We start from the raw sequence: 20,758 nt of genomic DNA, 5'->3' as shown, positions 1-20,758 counted from the left end.
TCCATCTGTCACTCCTTTTTAAGGTACTTGGAGATGACCTAGAGGCTTGCCACGCTTAGGGTTTCCTCCCTGTGCAGAAGAAAACTGGGAAGGGCAAATGAGGAGGAGGGGTGGGGAGGGAAGGCGGAGTCAGGTGATTCAGAAAGTGCAGGAGCCCACAGACTAAGCTCAGGAATTTGCACTTTGTCTGCTGGCAGAGTGGGTTTCATCGTGGTGTGTATATATTGAGATATGCAACAGACTCCACTGGAATGTCAGAAGAACTTATGTTTGTTTTTCCTCTAACATGTGGGAAAAATTAAATTGTATTTGTATTTAACTCACATAGATTGGCATGTGCTCATTCTGCGTGTCACCCTGCCACAGTGTCACAAATTTCGAGCGGGGTCCTGAGGGGAGAGGAGGGCCTAGCTCCCGCTCCCACAGGGTCGCCTACATGAACGCAGCCCTGCGCATTCATTCTCTTCCAGAGGGTCGTGATTTGTGGCGGTTTGTGTGAGAGTTACAGATTGTGTCATCTAGTGTTAATTCATAATCTTTGCAAAAGAGACATTGGCTTTAAGAGATTTCTGCAAAAAACGGTCAAAACAAGCATAAATACAAATTTAAAGGGATAAAGCCAGAATAATGAAATATTAATAATAATAATGAAAATATTAGTAATGTAAAACAAGGAAATGTGTCATGTTTTTCAGGATAACTAATATTTTTTCGGTTTCTTTTTTTTTTTTAAAGACTGTCTCACTCTGTCACCAGGCTGGAGTGCAGTAGTGTGATCTCGGCTCACTGCAACCTCTGCCTCCCAGGTTCACGCAATTCTCATGCCTCAGCCTCCTGAGTAGCTGGGTTTACAGGCATGTGCCACCACGCCCAGATAATTTTTGTATTTTTAGTAAAGACAAGGTTTTACCATGTTGACCAGGCTGGTCTCAAACTTCTAACCTCAGGTAATCGGCCGTCTTGGCCTCCCAAAGTGCTGGGATTACAGGCATGTGCCACTGTGTCTGGCCCCGGTTCTTATTATAAATTCTCCATTAACCATATCATGAGATTAAAAAAAAAAAAAACAATGGTTTCATCAGAACTGACAAACAGTGGATGACACAATTTTGATCATTAAGAAGACTTTAAAAGAAGGATTTGTGTCACTGTCATTACTGATTACTAGGCCCTTGTGTATACTGAGCCATTAGCTAGGGCTGGTACAATAAAATAACCATAGTTAGAAAGATATTTTAAAGTACTACTTATTTCATGTTTATCTCACCTTTTTATCCCTATTTTTGGGCATGACTTATTATTACTAGGTTTTTAAATAAATAGTGAAATAAGCGTGTTAGGTTTGCATGCTGCTTTGGTTAACATTGCTATATAACCAACCGCCCCAAACTTTGTGGCCTTAAAACAATAATTAATTAATTTATTTATTTTTGAGACAGAGTCTCGCTATGTCACCCAGGCTGGAGTGCAGTGGCACAATCTCGGCTCACTGCAACCTCCGCCTCCCAGGTTCAAGTGATTCTCCTGCCTCAGCCTCCCGGAGAGCTGGGATTACAGGTGTTTTGCCACCACACCAGCTAATTTTTGTATTTTTAGTAGACAGGGTCTTGCTCCAGCCCGGCCACAATAAAGCTTTTTAATCACCTGGGTGCAGGCGGGCTGAGTCCAAAAAGAGAGTTAGCAAAGGGTGGTGGGATTATAATTAGGTCTTATAGGTTTGGGATAGGCGGTGGAGTTAGGAGCAATTTGTTGTGGGCAGGGGGTGGATCTTACAAAGTACATTCTCAAGGCTAGGGAGAATATTACAAAGTACCTTCTTAAGGGCGGGGGAGGATATTACAAGTACCGTCTCAAGGGTGAGGAGGGTGTATCGTACAAAGTACATTCACAAGGGAGGAGAGTATCACAAAGTACATTATTGCGAGGGCGGGGAGGGTGTATTGTCACAAAGTCAGTTGATCAGTTAGGGTGGGGCAGGAACAAATCACAATGGTGGAATGTCATCAGTTAAGGCAGGAACTGGCTATTTTCACTTCTTTTGTGGATCTTCAGTTGCTTCAGGTCATCTGGATGTATATGTGCAGGTCACAGGGGATATGATGGCTCAGCTTGGGCTCAGAGGCCTGACAGACATGAATTTCCCATCATAAAATGAGAAGAGCATTAATCAAATGATTAGAATAAAATATTACCATTATTTTGACATGGCAAGCATTGTATGTAAATAAACAGCAGAGGGACGCACTGTAGCCTAGACAGGGTTCAGAGATATTCCTGCCAAGGACATGGCACAGGAACTGAGCAAGGAAGGATGACAGTGCCTTGCTCTGTCTGGGAAAGGCAGGGGAATGTTACAGGTATTTGGGTATCTGTGAGAAGGCCTGATGTCCGAAAGGACTGAAACAAATTAAATGTTTGGTGGGGGAGAGAGAGAAAGAGCGTAGCAAAAGTTGAGCTGGGGAGTCAGAGGCAGAAGGCAGAATCTGGGATGGGTGGGGAGCTTTCCAATTATTTTGTCAAATGGGTGATGTGAAGCCTTGAAGGTTTTTTGACCAAGAGGAGATGTCTTCAGATTTGCATTTTGAGACATTTTCACGGGTTGTTATGCTAAGAATGGCTTAAAGAGAAGCAAGGCTGGAGTCAGAGGAGCTGCTTGGAAGCTGTTTGGTACTAGGATGGGGATAATGTGGTTGGAGAAATGGCAACTGTCAGGGTATTTGGAGCAAGAATGGATAGACATTGGTGATCATCACTTGGATGCATTTGAGGGACAGCCCCTATGCTTCTATTAGAGCAACTACACAGAGCAGGAGTAAGCAACTTACAGCCTACAGACCACATTTGCTCTGTCCCCTGTTTTTCAAATACAGTTTAATGGAAACAGAGCCATGCCCATTCTTTTACCTATCCATGGCTGATATCAGGCATGGTTCTAAGTAATATACATAGGTTTCATATACTAATGCTCATCTATCCCAGTTGACAAACATGAAGTGTTGCTATTGTCTCATTTTACAGAGAAAACTGACATACAGAGATTCTCATTCGCACCCATAGCTTCAGTTACCACCTCTATGCCAACGATTCAATAATACCTCCAAATCTAGACCTCTTCCCTGAGCTTCAGATAGGCGGATCCCTCATAGTCAGTCTTGGAGACACTTAAGAACTCACGGGACCCAAACCAGACTTCTCCTTATCCTCTCGAACCACATTCTCTTTCAACATTCCTTTTGTCTTAGTGAATATCACCAAATAGATGAGCAAGTCAGACCCAAGGAGGCCTCCTTAGTACTTCTGTCATCCTTGTGCCACCTTATATCATCCATTTTTTTTTCTCCCTTTCTTTCTTTTTTCTTTCTTTTCTCTTCTCTTTTCTGTTCTTTTCTTTCTTTTCTAGATGCGGTCTCACTGTGTCACCCAGGCGAGTGCAGTGGTGTGATCCTGGCCCACTGCAGCGTCAACCTCACCAAGTTCAGGTAATCCTCTCACCTTAATCCCATGAGTAGCTGGGACTACAGGCACACACCACCGCGCCCGGCTAATTTTTGTACTTTCATCAGAGACAGGGTTTTACCACGTTGCCCAGGCTGCCACCTTATCTCCATTCTTGCTGAAATCTGGCTGTTTCTCTCCACTTCTATTACCAACCACCAGCCAAGTCCAGCTTACTAAAAGGATCATCTCGTATATGGGTTCTGTAATAGCTTCTTCCAAATCCATTCCTCACCACCCAGACCAATCTCCAAACTGCAACCAATACCTTCAATTCTGTCACCACTCCCGCATACTCCACCTAATCCTTAACCTTTCAATGGTTTCTCTTGCCCCTAGGTTAAGCTACATTGAAAACTGCTAAAGCTACAGCTTCTTAAGGTAACTAGTAAGTACAGTGACTACTATGTCTGGTTTATTCCAGCTGTTGCTGACTAATAGCACTTCTTGAATGAAGAAATTATATTACCTTACTGTAGGGAAAAATTTGTACTTCAGTGGAAAACTGAATTGTTTAGAGCAAACTTTTAAGGTTATCTGATTCTGATTCCATGGGCCCTTTCATCGGGTCTTACATCGTTTCATAGTTTTGAGTTATTTTACAGATAACTGATAGAAATGCAAAATAATGATTGCATGTAGCCATGCAAGTAAATTCTGAAGGTCAGGGTTCAGTTAACTTCTCTCCCCTACTGTGGAAGAAGCCAATTTCATTTGCATATTCATTTCAGCATTTCTGACCTATAAACATGCCTGTTCTTTGAACCAGTTTTTATATCTGCCTGGTAACTTCATTAAATGATTTAAATAAACTCTATACTTTAGTTTATTTTATACCTGTATGACAGTCAGGCTTTTACCTTACTTTTGCTTTTTAAAATTATTCTTTAGCTCTCCCCAAGGCACTACTTGACTGGCCCTTTGGCTACTCACTAGCCCAAGCTCCATCCTCTTCTGCCTAAGGCAGCCCCAGGCTCTCTTTTGGTCCTTTGTTCCAGCCCTCCTCGGAGAAGTTCTTTTGTCCTGGAACTCACTTTCATACCAGGTGCTCTTCATCCCTTCTTCCTTTAGTAAATTTCTTTAATCTTTCAGATTTCTGCTCAAGGATCACTTGCTGAAAGCCTTTCCAGGCCTTTCTGAGTCAGTACAATCCATTATTAGAGGCTGTTAGAGCACAGGCAGCATTCGTTATCATTTTACATCTGTCTGTGGGATTCCTTAGCACTTTCTAACACACTTAACACTCTTCTCTCTGGCTGGGGGCAATGCATGATAACAGGATGATGGTATGCTCTCAATCCTCCCCCAGCAACTAGCCCAGTGCTTCCAACATGGTGGAGAGATACACCGTTTATAGTTTAGACAGATTTTTGAGTAGCAAGTACCTACTGCTCAGGAGACAGTTGGACTGAAAAAATATATTTGGGAGTCATCAGCACATAGGTGCAGCCATGAAAATGCTCAAGAAGCAAAACCATTGGCAGGAACAAAATGAAGGCTATTAGAGACCTTATTTAGGTGGAATAATTGGACAGCCTTCATAGGAGGAAGGAAATAGAAGCAGTTAATACAGATGGAGGCAGGGCGCAGTGGCTCACGCCTGTAATCCTAGCACTTTGGGAAGCTGAGATGGGTGGGTGGCTTGAGTCCAGGAGTTCGAGACCAGCCTGGGCAACATAGCAAAACCCGGTCTCTACAAAAAATACAAAAATTAGCCCGGCCTGGTGACGCGTGCCCGTAGTCCCAGCTACTCGGGAGGCTTAGGTGGGAGAATTGCTTGAAGCAGGGAGGCAGACAGTTGCAGTAAGCCGAGATCGGGCCACTGCACTCCAGCCTGGGCGACAGAGTGAGACTCAGTCTCAAAACAACAACGACAAAACGTATTTTATAAGCGACCCTGGACTTCCAGGGACACTCACCACTCTATGGTGGCAAGTGACCTGCCTGGACTCTGGTCTTTGGAGCTTGGGACCCCACCCCAGCGTAAGAGGCCTTTTTGTGCCTTGTATAAAGGAGAGGAAAAGTGTAGGTTTTCTGAGTTGATAAGATTAGAGCTACAGTATATTATCAGTGGTGCTGTATGAAACCATTTCAAAAACCAGACCGGATTTAACCGCTTTCACCCAGAATAAACTGCCCTCCCCCTCTTTCCAAGATCAAGTCAGCCCCGGTTACCACTTCCTCTTAATTTAAAAACCAGGAAGGCTCATAATTCAGGCTGACGTTGCCCCAGGAGAACACTGTATATAAGACAATAGCTATTCCAATCCCCCTTTCCCTTTCTAAACCGAATAGTATTTCTAACATCACTTTTCCAGTCCTCTTTATATTGAGATCACGAGTCTCCGTCGGAAAACTGTGAAAACAGTATGATTGGAGCTCTTGATGATCTGCTTTGCCTGAAAACGATGAAAGGCATTGAGATCTTTGGGCAGAAAAGGCCCTTAGAGAATGCGAGCCTGGTAGCCGCGTAACACCCCGAATTACAAATTCAGTTTGGGTAGGTGGCGCAGGGAAATCTGAAAACTGGATTCACGTTCTCCCCCTTCAGTGTGCACATAGGGGTCGGTGGCAGACAAGAGCAGACGCACAAATGTCAATCCCCGCCCGCAAACTCTCCAGGGCAGAAACTGCTTTTTGTCAGTTGGATTTGGAGTCGATGGAAAAGCTGCCCTAATGTAGTTTCTCCGAGGTTTCCTTAACCTTGACCGAGGGGCGCTTCCCGGCCGTTCACCTAGAGGTTGTTTAATAAACAAGGATGCCCGCGAAGTACCTGCGCTTGGAAAAGCGCTCGTTCGCGGCGCGCAGTCTCGGGCGACCGCAAGCGACCCCAGTGATAGGGACAACCGCTTGGGTTTTCGCGACTGCAGACAGACTGGGACCAGACGGTTGGAGGCTCCTCCCCAAGGGATGCTGGAGGGGTTGCGTCGTACCCTGCGCCTGGCCCTGGCGCGCGGCCCCGGGTCGTGGTACCCAGTGCCCTACGGGCCGTGCGCCGGGGCTTGGCCACACCGCCCGCTTTCGCGTCCAGCCGCGCGCTCCGTGCCACCGCCGCTCTCTGCAGCCCCGCGTCCCCGCAGCCTCCCCATGGCCAGCCCGCTTCGCTCCGCTGCGGCCCTTGCCCGCCAGGTACCTCGAACCCGGGCGTTTGAGGAAGGGGGGAGGATTGGAACCTGGGTCTCGGTAGCTCGCGGGCCTGGGCGGGCGCCTTGTTGCCGTTTCCTGCACCATCCTTCTTCGCCTCGCCCTCCATTCCGCCTGCAGCGAGGCGTCTCCTCTTCCCCCCATCCCTTTCCGAAATCTGGAGTCCCAGCCTGCAATCTCCGCCTCGGCGAGGTTCCCGCTATCCAGGTCTAACACTCTCATGGGTGACCCCCTCCGGAGTGCGGCGAGGACCGCCACGGGAGACGTGAGGGTAGCCATGGACTCGCTCTGAGGGAGGAGGCGGGAGCTGAATCTCTGGGCTGCCACACAGCCACATCCTACGTGCCTTTGCCACCCCAAAATATTTTGACCGCAGCCTTCTGCCTCCTTGGATCTCTTTCTTCCCCACCCCCACCCCCGTAGTTATTTAGCAGATTGGGCATTAAAACAAATGTTTGCAGGTTTTCCCAATTAGTCCCGCTTCCCTGTGTCTTTATCTTTTAAATTGCCCCCTAATACCATGAGGTTTGAGGTGTGGGGTGGGTGCTGCAGCATCGGAGGACCCTGCTGGTGGAGAAAATGGTTCACGCCGGTCCCCTTCCCCTTTGCAGGCTTGCTATTGTGCGTCTGTGATTGACAAGACCACGAGGCTGAGCGCGCCCTGGAGATTTTTCTATAAATGGCTTAACACCCCAGTCTAGACTATTTGCTCGGATATAAGGGAGACAATTGTTTTTTTGTTCTTTGCCGGCGAACCCTGGCTCTGTAGGGCTGACCTGGAATGTAACCAGTCTTCCCTGAGCCGGCTGAGGAGGACAAAAACCGCCGCGACCCCGGCAGGGTGGGAAGTGCAGGGCAGCATTCCCAAGACACGCTTGTTGGAGGTTCGGGCCTGGGTGCTTGGTTGTTTGAGCCTCCTTTTTGTGTTTGCCTGGGTCCTGGAGAGAAGCGCACGGTATCATGGTGAGTGTCATGTAGGTTACCCCGGGCCCCGCTCACCGACCTGCATTTACTTAATGGTGGTTTGATTCTTCTTTCAGGATTGCAGTAACGGATGCTCCGCAGAAGCAAGCATCAGAGAAGGTACGGGAGAAGGAGGATCAAAAGAAGTGGTGGGGACTTTTAAGGTAAGTTGCTTGCTAGGGGCTAAGTGTCTAAAGCAACATTCAACTGAATAAATCCATTTCTTGTTGAGATTTGGGGAAATTTTCACTGTGTGGGTTACCCAGTTCCTAGGTTGTGTTGCCAGACATTTAAAATTCCTCTCTTAGAGGAAGAAAAGCTATTTAGAGAGTGACAGTACATTCATCACAACAAAAATTATCTAATAGCTGATTGCTGATTTTGAGTCATACATTTTTCTTGAAAAATAGTCAATTCGTAAATATTAACCTAGATGTTTATCTGATTCCATACTAAGTACAACCCTTCACTCTACTTGTAGAAAAAGTTAAACTGTGATTTTTCTCTTTCAGCAGCACGTAACACTCTACAGTAAAAGTGTTGCATTTTCTTCTTTTCTATCTGAATTGTGGGGTTTATATAGCTCACACTTCAAATAGTGAGAAACAAATAAAGCACGTTGAAAATTGTACAAAACCAAATGTAAGATATAATATTATTTTTTCTATGAGTCATTATCTCCTATCCTCCCTCCTCGTGGAGGTTTTAACTTCTTTTTCTGCCTAGTGCTGCTCTTCTGCCTGTTTGAGTCACTGTCAATTGTCATCCATAGCACAGAGTGTCCTAATGATCTCACATCCTGGCGGTTCAGAGAGGGAAGGAAACTTGACTCATCAATTTCTCACACATTCAGCTCTCTCACAGTGTGCTAGAGACTGTGCCATGCATTGGACATCCAAAAGTGAATTCAAGATTAGGTCTCTACTTGCAAGGAATTTTTATTTTATTTTTCTTTCTTTCTTCTCTTGCTGTCATCTTAGCAAGGATATTTTAAAAAGTAAAATTAGAATATTGCAATTTCTTTTCTGTTTTTTTGAGACAGGGTCTCACTCTGTCACCCAGGCTGGAGTGCAGTGGCGTGATCTCAGCTCACTGCAATCTCTGCCTCCCAGGTTCAAGTGATTCTCCTGCCTCAGCCTCCTGAGTAGCTGAGATTACAGGCATGTGCCATCACACCCGGCTAATTTTGTATTTTTAGTAGAGATGGGGTTTTACCATGTTAGCCAGGCTGGTCTCAAACTCCTGGCCTCATGCAATCCACCTGCCTCAACCTCCCAAAGTGCTGGGATTACAGGCATGAGCCACCAAGCCCAGCCTGAAGAATTCTTTGCAAAGAAAAATATCAACTCAAATATAAATACTCATTTTCTTTCTTTTTCTTTTTTTTTGAGACAGAGTCTTGTTCTGTTGCCCAGACTGGAGTGCAGTGGCACCATCAATTAGGGATCACTTTCGGCCTTGATCTCTCAGACTCAAGTGATCCTCTTAGCCTCTCGAGTACCTGAGACTATAGGCTTGCATGCCACCAGGGCCAACTAATTTTGTCATTTTTTGTAGAGATGAGATCTCCCTGTGTTGCCCAGACTGGTCTCCAACTCCTGGGCTTATGCAGTCTTCCCACCTCGGCCTCCCAAAATGCTGGGTTACAGGCATAAGCCACCAGGCCTGGCCATAAATAATGTTTTTATTGTTAATTTAGATTTCTGTATATTAGGTTTTAGTTAGGGGAATTGCCCGTTGACACTCATGTATTTACACATCAAAACATGAGTTATGGTGGATGTATTCACAGCACATATGTAATAAGGCATGTGTAAAAATGATAGTGATAATTTAGGGAAGAAAAATGGTAGATTTTGTAGACCATCTTGGTTTTTGATATACTTTTCTCTCTTTTTTGATTGATACATAATGTGTGTACATATTTATGGGCTGCATGTGATAGATATTTTGTTATATGCATAGACTGTGTAATGATCAAGTTAGGGTCTTTGTGGTGTTCATCACCTTGAGTATTTAGCATTCCTATGTGTTGGGAACATTTCAAGTTCTCTCTTCCAGCTATTTAAACATATGTAAGGCCAGGCACTGTGGCACACCCCTATAATCCCAGCACTTTGGGAGGCCAAGGCGGGTGGATCACTTGATGTCAGGAGTTTGAGAACAGCCTGACTAACATGGCAAAACCCCGTCTCTACTAAAAAGGCAAAATTAGCCGGGTGTGGTGGTGCACATCTGTCATCCCAGCTACTCAGGAGGCTGAGGCAGGAGAATCGCTTGAGTCTGGGAGGCAGAGGTTGCAGTGAACCAAGATCACGCCACTGCACTCCAACCTGGGTGACAGAACAAGACTCTGTCTCAAAAAAAAAAAAAATAATATATATATATACACACACACACATACACACACACATATATACACATATATATACATATATAGAGAGAGAGCCCACATTGTCGTTAACTATAATCACCCTACTCTGCTGTGAACAGTAGAATTTATTGTTTGTATCTAACTGCATGTTTGTACTCACTAACCAACCTCTCTCCCTCCACCTACACCCTCCCCACCCCATGCCATCTTCTGATATCTATCATTCCATTAATACTCTCTACCTCCATGAGATCAACTTTTTTTACTTCTCACATATGAGCGAGAACATGCAATATTTGTTTTTCTGTTTTTTTTTTTTCTTTCTGTGTTTGGCTTATTTTACTTACCATAATGACTTCCAGTTCCATCCACATTGCTACAAATGACACAATTTTACTTTTTTTTAAATGGCTGGATAATATTCCATTGTGTATATGCACCACATTTTATTTGTTTGTTGACGGACACTTAAGTCGATTCCACATCTTGACTATTGTGAATAGTGCTGTAATAAACATGGGAGTGCAGATATCCCTTTGGTATATTGATTTCCTTTCCTTTGGAGAATATCCGGTAGTAGGATTGTTGGTTCATATGGTCATTCTACTTTTAGTTTGTTTTTTTTTTTTGGAAAACTTCATACCATTTTCCATAGTAGATATACTGATTTACATTCTTACCAACAGTGTATAAGAGTTCTCTTTTCTCTGCGTCCTCATCAGCATCTGCTATTTTTTGTCTTTCTAATAATAGCCATTCTAACTGTGGTTGCTTTTGACAGATTTTTCTACCTTTTTGTTAATCTACATCATTTATAACATTTCATATTGCCTTTTGGTTCTCTCTTGGGTAGCTTTCATATTGCTTCTCCCCTCCCCAATTATGATGCAGTTATATTACAATGAGGATGCAGGTTTGCAGCAGGGCCTAGCAATGAGATACATTGGTACACATCCTGGCGAATCTTTCTGTGGACTCTAGGATCCTCCTCCTTTGAAAGAGGTCAGCCATCTTTTTTTTCCAGTTCCTCCAGCTTCACGTATCTCCACAGAATGCAACACTGCAGATCGGTAGTTCTCTTCATGATCATCTTTATTAGATTTTAAAAGAATATCTCTAAAAGATGAGCATGGTGCCTAAGGCTTTCCAAATGGAGTAAGAATAATACATAGGAACCTAGAATAAAGTTATGAAATGTCCGATACAGTTGTAATGCAGACTTGATTTTTGAAAAGTGTGGCCAATGAAGAGAAGAGCAAATGTGCTATACGATGGTGAGCAAAAGGTGTTGACAGGCCGGGCGTGGTAACTCACCCCTGTAATCCCAGCACTTTGGGAGGCTGAGGCGGGTGGATCATTTGAGGTCAGGAGTTTGAGACCAGCCTGGCCAACATGGTGAAACCCCGTCTCTACTAAAACTACAAAAATTTGCCAGGTGTGGTGACACATGCCTGTAATTCCAGCTACCTGGGAGGCAGAGGCAAGAGAATTGCTTGAACCAGGGAGGTGGAGGTTGCAGTGAGCTGAGATTGCACCACTGTACTCCAGCCTGGGCAACAGAGCAAAAAAAAAAAAAAAGTGTTGACTGAACCCTGGCTGAAACAGTTCTCAGGTGCTTTCAACAAATTTACACTTCCCTACCCTGAGCCTCCCTATTTCAGAACAAATGATTACCCAACTGCAAACTTTGAATTAGGAAGTTGTTTTTTATATGCCCTGTTTTTGTCCTTATTTCTTGCCATTTCACAATCAGTTATTGTGGCATTCCAGATTCTTCCACAAACATATGATGTGAAACATCCTGACTTCGATGTCATCAGGGAATGTGGAGCATGGGAAAGAGACAGATTAATTATGCAGAAGAAAGTATCATTTGACAAAATATTTTTATTTATCTTTGGAAAGGAAATCTAGAAAAAGAAAATAGTTTTTAAAGAACACGGATAAAAATTGTTTATAAAATTTGTTTCCTTTAGGAAAGGAATCGTTCCCTTAAAACTACATTTCGTATCTGCCCCAAACGAGTCACACATCTTCAGCTAATATTGCTTGCTTACGTTTGACCTTTATTCAACTCTATCACCTAGTAATTTAGTATTCCTAGGTAATTTCTCTTTGAGCTCAGGTTAGAAGTTGTTATTTTTAGTTTCCAGAGTTGCAGAATTTTTTTTTTCAAATAGAGGGAAGTTCATGATGAGATTTGGAAGCCACTTAATCGTATATTACTTTGAAAAACTGGATATAGACTGGGCGCGGTAGCTCACACCTGTAATCCCAGCACTTTTGGAAGCCAAGATGGGTGGATCGCCTGAGGTCAGGAGTTTGAGACCAGCCTGGCCAACATGGTGAAACCCCATCTCTACCCAAAATACAAAAATTAGCGGAGTGTGTGGCATATGCCTGTAGTCCCAGCTACTTGGGAGGCTGAAGCAGGACAATCACTTGAACCTGGGAGGCGGAGGTTGCAGTGAGCCCAGATCACATCACCGCCCTCCAGCCTGGGTGACAGAGTGAGACTCCGTCTAAAAGAAAAAAACAAAACAAAACTGGATATAGGGCAGTGCTTAGGTCCAAATCAGAAAGTTAGAGGTTGCTATTCATATCATTAAGAAATAATGTGTCTTATGAAAGAATGTAGCAGTTTACTGAAATAGAACTCATACCTAGTAATGTAATAATTTTATCTTTAATTGTCGGAAATTTAACTGATATTATGAAGTTCTAATTATAAGAACACTTATTTGAGGTTAAAAATGATCTTATTCTATCACTGCTTTGCCAGTAATTTGATCTCTCTGGAATAGTGGATTATTGTTGGTCCTGTGGGTATTTTAAGGAGAGGTCTCAGAAAACTGAAAATCATGTATGCTGGACCATAATCGTTCTTGTCACCCACTCTCATCTTTCTGTTTTTGTTTTGTGTTTTACTACCCCTCCCCTTTTACTAAGTAGTCTTAGTAGAAGAAAATTTGCATTAAGTTTGTCTTACTGTATTGATATGGCTCCAAATGTTTCTTAGTTCAGGGTCCTCCCCATTCACAGATAAAAGCTAACTAAGGCAAATCAGGTGTTTATTGCCCAAGAGTACTGTGAAACTATTCATGTAATAAAAAATTTGTGTTAGAATTTCACTGTCTTTAAATCCTCAACATCTTCTGTGAGTGTATCTGAAAGCAGGCAGACATCTTCAGTATTTAAGAAACCCTTTGCTATTCTGTGTGGTAGGCACTGTGTTAGTTGGAATTCAACTGTGAATACTCTAGCCAGACTTCTTGTCTGAATAGTCCAGAATAGGGGTCGCTAAACTTTCTTTCTTTTCTTTTCTTTTTGTTTTTTTTTTTTTTTTTGAGATGGAGTTTCACTCTTATTGGCCAGGCTGGAGTGCATTGGCGCGTCTCTGCTGACTGCAGCCTCCGCCTGCCAGGTTCAAGCAATTCTCCTGCCTCAGTCTCCCAAGTAGCTGGGATTACAGGCGTCCACCACACGCCCAGCTAATTTTTGTATGTTTAGTAGAGACAGGGTTTCGCTGTGTTTGCCAGGCTGATCTCGAGCTCCTGACCTTTGGTGATCCACCCTCCTCGGCCTTCCAAAGTGTTGGATTTACAGGGTGAGCCACTGCGCCTGGCCTGCCAAACTTTCTTAAATGGCTAGATGTTAAATATTTTAGGCTTGAGGGCCATCAGGTTTCTGTTACAACTAGTTGGCTGTGCCGCCATTGAAGATACAAGAATGGTGTGACTACGTTCTAATAACATTTTAATTCCCAAACAGGCCAGCTGGTTGCATTTGATCTGCAAGTAAAGTTTGCCTGACGCCTTACCTCGTCCAGAGGATAACGGGGGAGAAAAGGGATTCAAAGATAAAAATAATTTAGCTGGAATATATTTCTTTAAGTAAACTTATTACACTCAGTAAAGAGTCTTAACATTTTTACTTGAATTAAATAGTGGTAAAACAGGCTGGACACAGTGGCTCACGCCTGTAATCTTAGCACTTTAGGAGTTCAAGGCAGGCAGATTGCTTGAGCGCAGTTCAAGACCAGCATGGGCAACATAGTGAGTCCCTGTCTCTAAAAAAAATACTAAATGATAATAATAATGGTAGAACAAAGTCAATTTTTTATTGAAACTTGACATTTTATTGGCATATGACAAAGTAGCATTAGTAGACTAGCTTGAACAGTACAGTAATATTCTGTCCTTAATGCCCTTCGCGTCATTGTAATATGAGCTTTCTGGTTGTTTTAGAATATGTTTTCAGCCTGAATACTATTCTAAAAATATAATTTACTGTCATTCATAACATAACAAATGACTCAGGTAGCTGCAAGGCAGTGAATTAAGCAGAATTAGATCATTTTTAAAATAATGATAAGAGCTGATGATGTAAAGTGAAGGTCTGTATTTAATTTGGGAGGGAAATGCCTATTTTTGTATATTCAAAGAGATGGAGTTTGACATCCCATCACAACTTGTTACAGGTTGAACTTGCCCCTGTTTTTTTTTTTTTTAACAGATCAAAAAGTTCCTTCCCTTGTGTTTCTTTTTTTTCTTTTTTCTTTTCTTTTCTTTCTTCTTTCTTTTTTTTTTTTTTTAGAAGGAGTCTTGCTCTGTCACCCAGGCTGGAATGCAGTGGCGCGATCTTGACTCACTGCAACCTCTGCTTCCCGGGTTCAAGCGATTCTCCAGCCCCAGCCTCAGCCTCCAGCGTAGCTGGGATTACAGGTGCATACCACCACGCCTGGCTAATTTCTTGTACTTTTAGTAGAGACGGGGTTTCACCGTGTTAGGCAGAATGGTCTCAATCTCCTGAGCTTGTGATCCACGCGCCTCAGCTTTGCAAAGTGCTGGTCTCCTGTGTTTTTGTCAGCGTTCCACAGCTGCTATAAAGTGTAGTGGTGGTATCGCATGCAATTTGTATACTTAATGTTTGGCCATTTGCAGTGGGCAAACTGGCTGTGTGGGGAGCTGGTGAGATGCTGCTTGTGGGGAGTTGTTTCCTATTACTCTGATTTATCTGTGTTTAAATAAGAGTTCCTTTGTTCACTGTTTCCTCCACACAGAACAGAGGATTTATATCTTAGTGTTCATTCTCAACTTTCCTGTTTTCAAAGAGGAAAACATTTGCTTCGCTCGGCTCATTTCTTCTCCAGTGCACCCGGAGGATTTTGAAGGCTTATGCCAACAATTCTTTGGGGCAGTTGGAGTGTAACCATTGCTAAGTAGCAGTTCAGTACTAATGACCCTCATTTTAGTTTAACAAATCATTGTGAGTGTTGCCATTTTTTATTAGGGAAAACATCTCTTTCCTCTTTTCCAAATACTCAACATGAGTCCTATGATGAGAGTGAAAAAGTAGTGAAAAAGGGTTGTGTTCTTTTTTCGCATCATCTTACCCAATCTGCTATTTTGTCCCTCTTCTATGTGTCACTGAAATTTGGTTCTGATATGCTATTAGGCAGTGTACATTGCAGAGATTATGGACAACTGGCCGAATTCTGAATGCAGGCATGATTTGTTCAGCTCAGAGTGTTAAATTTCTGTGTTAATTGCCAACATTTAAAAGTCAATTGATTTCCCTTTTTGCCCTCTGTATCATCTAGCCAGCGAATGCTAACTTTTCTTTAAATAGTGATGATTTTTCTTCCCCAGGCTAAAGACCTAGTAGTCACACCAGCTACCATTTTAAAGGAAAAACCAGACCCCAATAATCTGGTTTTTGGAACTGTGTTCACGGATCACATGCTGGTGGTGGAGTGGTCCTCAGAGTTTGGATGGGAGAAACCTCATATCAAGCCTCTTCAGAATCTGTCATTGCACCCTGGCTCATCGGCTTTGCACTATGCAGTGGAAGTAAGTACATGGGAATTAAAGAGAGTGACATGCTTGCACTTCACTGTGGGTACTAAATAGCTTCTCCTGCTAAGATAGCTCTTGTGCAGTGTAGGGCTTTATCATATTTACCAGAGGAAGCCGAAAATGTCTTTAAAAATTTTCCAGTAGACAGTTGGATTGAAGATAAATCTTAGCAGCTAATTTTTCAGATAATCTTGTATTTTCTGTGATGTCAATAAAAAATTATTTAGAGCAAACAGAAGGGACAGCTGGTGGGAAAATTGGCAATTAAAAAGCCAGCACTGTTGATATTTTAATAAGTCACCTCTCTTCTTAGATCTTCTAATAATTGAGAAAGAGTCATTGAGGACCATATTATGATTAGATTTTAATGTTCACTCCATGTTTTCATGACCAGCAATAATGTCTAGTTATGCATGTTAAGGAACATGTAATTAAATGTCCTCCTTCAGGCATGAGTTGAAATAATTATAAGCATAAAATGTTTAGAGAATTCTTTCCCTGGTCCTTTTCAGGACACACAGTTAATCAGATGCACAATATATGTCCCATTATCTTGATTCTCATTGTATTTTACTTTTCAATGATTTGGACATCTTTCCCAGAATAATAGGGGTGCTGGAAATAATAATAGTCTTCCTATTAAGTGTTAAAATATGGTAATAGTCTTCCTATTAAGTGTTAAAATATGGTAATAGTAAAATATTAATAGATATAATGATAAAATAATGACTTTTGTTTATTGAATTCCTGTAATACATTCTGTATTATGTTCCATATAGAATCATCTCATTTAATTACCTTCAGTGAGAAGGCATGTGATTAAGCATTCAGATTCTGAAGTCAGACTTCCTGGGCTCAAATTCAGTCTCAGTTGCTCTGCAGGAACCTTTATGACTTGGGGAATTTAATCATTTGTGCTTTAATTTCTTTATCTATAAAATTGGGGTAGTTATAATACCTATCTTATAGTGATCTCATAAGTATAAAATAAAGTAATTTAAGCATGTACAGTCATGTCTGGCACATAGTGAGAGCCCAGTTGTTAGCAATAATAATTAACCCTTGAAGCAGTGGTCTCATCCATTATAAAAGGAGGCTCAGAAGAGTTGCTTCTTGACTAATATTACACAGCATTAAGGGTGGAGCTGAGGTTCCAATGAGAAGCTTCTTTGTGTTATATAACCCCTAAATGTATACACCAAAATTACTAGGATGCTTTTGCAATTAACTCCTTCAAAATTATAAATTCATATAATTTTGGAAAGATATTCACAGTCCATGTATATCCACAAAATGTTGAATTTAGGAATCTAAGTTTCTGTTCCCATCTCTTCCTCTTAGGTCAATTTGAATGAGTTCTTTCATTATTTCCCACAAGCCCTCACCATGTCATAAGGTATAATAAAGAACATGTGAAATAAAGTGCATTCATTTCTTTCTTTCTTTCTCTCTCTCTTTCTTTCTTTCCTTCTTTCTTTCTCTTTATTTCTTTCTTTCTTTCCTTTCTTTCTTTCTTTCCTTTTTTTCCAGACAGTCTCGCTCTGTCACCCAGGCTGGAGTGCAGTGGCACGATCATGGCTCACTGTAGCCTCAACCTCCTGGGCTCAAGCAATCCTGCTACCTCAGCCTCCTGAGTAGCTGGGACCACAGACACATGTCACCATGTCTGGCTAATTTTTATGTGTTTTGTTGAGACTAGGTTTTGCTGTGTTGCCCAGACTGGTCTCAAACTCCTGGGCTCAAGCGGTCCTCTTGCCTTGGCTTCTTCAAGTGCTGGGATTACAGCCATGAACCACTGCACCTGGCGATGTGGTTTTAAATTTGAAAGAAAGAATATGTCCAAGCCCAAGTCACTGGTTCTCACACTTAATATGCATCAGAACCACCTGGCTACACCTCCAGAGTTTCTCATTTCTAACACGTTTTCAGGTCACGTTAATTTTGTCGCTCCAGGGACCACATTTTGGGAATTGCTGGCCTATGGGAAGTAAATGAGAAGTGATTTAATGTCATTTCTGGAAGTTAAAAAAGATTTTGGTGGTCACTGGTTTTTGAAAACTCTTTGAAGACTGGGTGGGGTGGTTCATACCTGCAACTTCAGCAGTTTCGGGGAGATGGGGTTCTTGGGAAATGAGCCCTCGACCCACTAGATCTGGTGCTATTTCCACGTAGATAATGTCAGAGTCGTTCAAACCAGAGTGCCTCCATCCTGAATAGGGGCTGGGTAAAAAAAGGCTGAGACCTACTGGGCTGCAATATGGTGAGACCCTGACTCTATTAAAACAAACAAACAAACAAACAAAAAACCCTCCTCTTTGGCCATCTATTTAGATGAGTTGGAATTCATTCTACTTTGATTAGTTTTGCCAATTTAGATTTTTGTAATTAGGGTAGTTTTAAAAAACTCTCAAATTACTGTTATCCTTTGTTAAAAACCAAAATCTTTTATTGTTAGTCTTCTGCTTACAATATAAGTAAAATAAATGTTTTGTATTAATAACTGGATTGTATATTGCATAGTTACCACCATGTGACAAAATTAATAGCTTAAAATTACTGGCATCATTTTGAAATTATTTTTCATGTTTCTAGGGTTGACTAGGTTGGCTTGGGGTCTGTCACATGGTTGCTGTCAGTGGCTGGGGTTAGAGTCGGCTTACAGGCTTCCTAACTCGTATAGCACTGGTGGTAGGGTCTCTTAGCATGCTAATGATTCATAATTTGTGTATAATGAACAGCGAGGATGACCAGAGGTCACTTTCATTGCCATCTGGGCTGCAAAACTCAAGGAGTTGAAGGCTCTTCCGGCATTATTTGTTCTCCATGTGGCCTCCTCAGCATGGCGGTCAGAGTAGGCAGCCTTCTTATGTGCTGACCTAGGGCCCAAAATCCGTATGTCTCAACTGACTGAGCCCAGATGGAAGCTCTATTGCTGTTTACGCCCTAGCCTCAAAATTACTCTTTCAGGAAAAATGGTCCAACTGAGTTTTCCCTCTACTCTCACACCACCACCACAATAGTCAACATAGGAGACTTCTGTGACCAAAGATGTGGGGATTTCTCCCCACCACCGAGCAGTGAATCCCAGCTGGGTGTCCTCCAATTCAATTCCCACACTGTTGTTACAGGAAAGGGGTCCCAATCCAGACCCCACGAGAAGGTTCTTGGATGTTGCACAAGAAAGAATTCAGGGCGAGTCCATAAAGTAAAAGAAAATTTATTAAGAAAGTAAAGGCAAAAAAGAATGGCTACTCCATAGACAGAGTAGCTCTGACGGCGACTGGTTGGCTATTTTAATGGTTATTTCTTGATCATTTGCTAAAGAAGGGGTAGAGGATTCATAAATTTTCCAGAAAAGGGATGGGCTATTCCTGGAACTGAGGGTTCCTCCCCCTTTTTAGACCTTGTAGGTCAACTTCCCATCATTGCCATGGCCTCTGTAAATTGTCATGACACTGGTAGGAGTGTCTGTTAGCATGCTAATGCATTATAATTAGCTTATAATGAGCAGCGAGGACGGCCAGAGATCACTTGCATTGCCATATGGGATTTGGCAGGTTTTGGCTAGCTTCTTTACCACATCCTGTTTTATCAGTGGGGTCTTTGTGACCTGTATCTTGTGCCGACCTCCTATCTCCTACTGTGACCTAGAACACTAACATCCTGAGAATGCTGCCCAATAGGTTTCAGCCTTATTTTACCCAGCCGCTAATCAGGATGGAGTCGCTCTGGTCCAAACACCTTTGACATCATCCGCCTGGAAATAGCGTCAGATCCCTTGGGTTGGGGACTCATTTCCCAAGACCCTAACCACCCCCACCCGGCCCAGACACCAGTCACAAGTCCTGGCCTCTGGAATGTCTGACTGACTGGCATCAAGTTGGAGTTCCCATGACCCCCTCTTCTGGTTTGATTAATTTACTGGAGTGGCTCACAAAACTCAGGGAAACACTTAGGTTTAGTGGCTTATTATAAAGGATATTGCAAAGTGTACAGATGAAGCGATGTGTAGGGGGAGGTATTGGGGGACGGAGTGCAGGGCTTCCATGCCCTCCCTGGGTGTGCCACCCTCTAGGACCCTCCATATGTTCCACTATCTGGAAGCTCACTGAACTCATTCTTTTGGGTTTTTATGGAAGCTTAACGTCAATATTCATTCCCCTGGGGTATGAGGCAGGACCCTCACTGGAAAGGGTTTTATATTTTATTTCATTATTTTTAAAATATAAGATTGGGTCTTGCTATGTTGCCTTGGGTGATATTGAATTCCTGGGCCCAAGTGAGCCTTCCACCTCTGCCTCCCAAAGTGCTGGGACAACAGGCATGAGCCACCCAGCGCCTTTGGAGAGGATCTTAAGACTCACAGTCAGAAAGGAGGACAGGAGGTCAGAGAGATTCTGCTTCCTGCCCCTGAGGCCTAACACACCCAGCATTATAACAAAAGACTGTAACAAGGGCTATGGGAGTTACCAGCCAGGAACTGTAAATCACACAGTATTATTTCTGCCTTACTCTTTTCAGTCATGATGGTTACAAAGGCCTGTCCAAGTTCAAAAGGAGGAAAAAAGCACTCCACTTCTTGATGAGGAAGGTCAGGGTTCTGGAAGACCCTGGGGGACTGGAAATATTGTATGGCCATTTCATGGAAAATACAGTCTGTGAGATACATGAGTGATAAATGGGGAGATATAGTGGATGTATCGTTTTCCTCTGAGTGCCAGATTGGGTTCTAGGATTTCACAGGCCAGATATTGAAGTGACTGCGTTGTCTAGGGTATATACCTTGGGGTTCGTCATTTCATGCCAGGAAAATTTAGGACAAAGACTCCCACGAGAAGTTTAAGAGTGGAGGTTTAATAGGCAGAAGAGAAAGAGAAACAGCTCTCTGTAGAGAGAGAGGGATCTTCGAGTGGAAAAGACCATC

At 42.8% G+C, this 20,758-nt stretch overlaps 1 protein-coding gene across 4 annotated transcripts in view; it reads left to right on the top strand.

The window, feature by feature from the left end:
- The window catches only part of BCAT1 (branched chain amino acid transaminase 1), a 138,479-nt gene that overhangs the window by 40,899 nt on the left and 76,822 nt on the right, over nucleotides 1-20,758 (top strand). For 2 of the 4 annotated variants that reach the window (XM_025401550.1, XM_025401549.1), the window contains exons 2-3: nucleotides 7,680-7,766; nucleotides 15,628-15,828. In XM_025401550.1, the coding sequence (XP_025257335.1) occupies nucleotides 7,680-7,766; nucleotides 15,628-15,828 (288 nt within the window). Of the gene's footprint in view, nucleotides 1-6,501; nucleotides 6,625-7,679; nucleotides 7,767-15,627; nucleotides 15,829-20,758 lie in introns of those variants that run through there. The other 2 variants (XM_025401548.1, XM_025401551.1) reach the window with 2 other exon arrangements.

Source organism: Theropithecus gelada, chromosome 11 (genome assembly GCF_003255815.1).
Source record: "Theropithecus gelada isolate Dixy chromosome 11, Tgel_1.0, whole genome shotgun sequence".
Classification (NCBI taxonomy): domain Eukaryota; kingdom Metazoa; phylum Chordata; class Mammalia; order Primates; family Cercopithecidae; genus Theropithecus; species Theropithecus gelada.
This window is presented reverse-complemented; position numbering and strand designations above follow the sequence as displayed.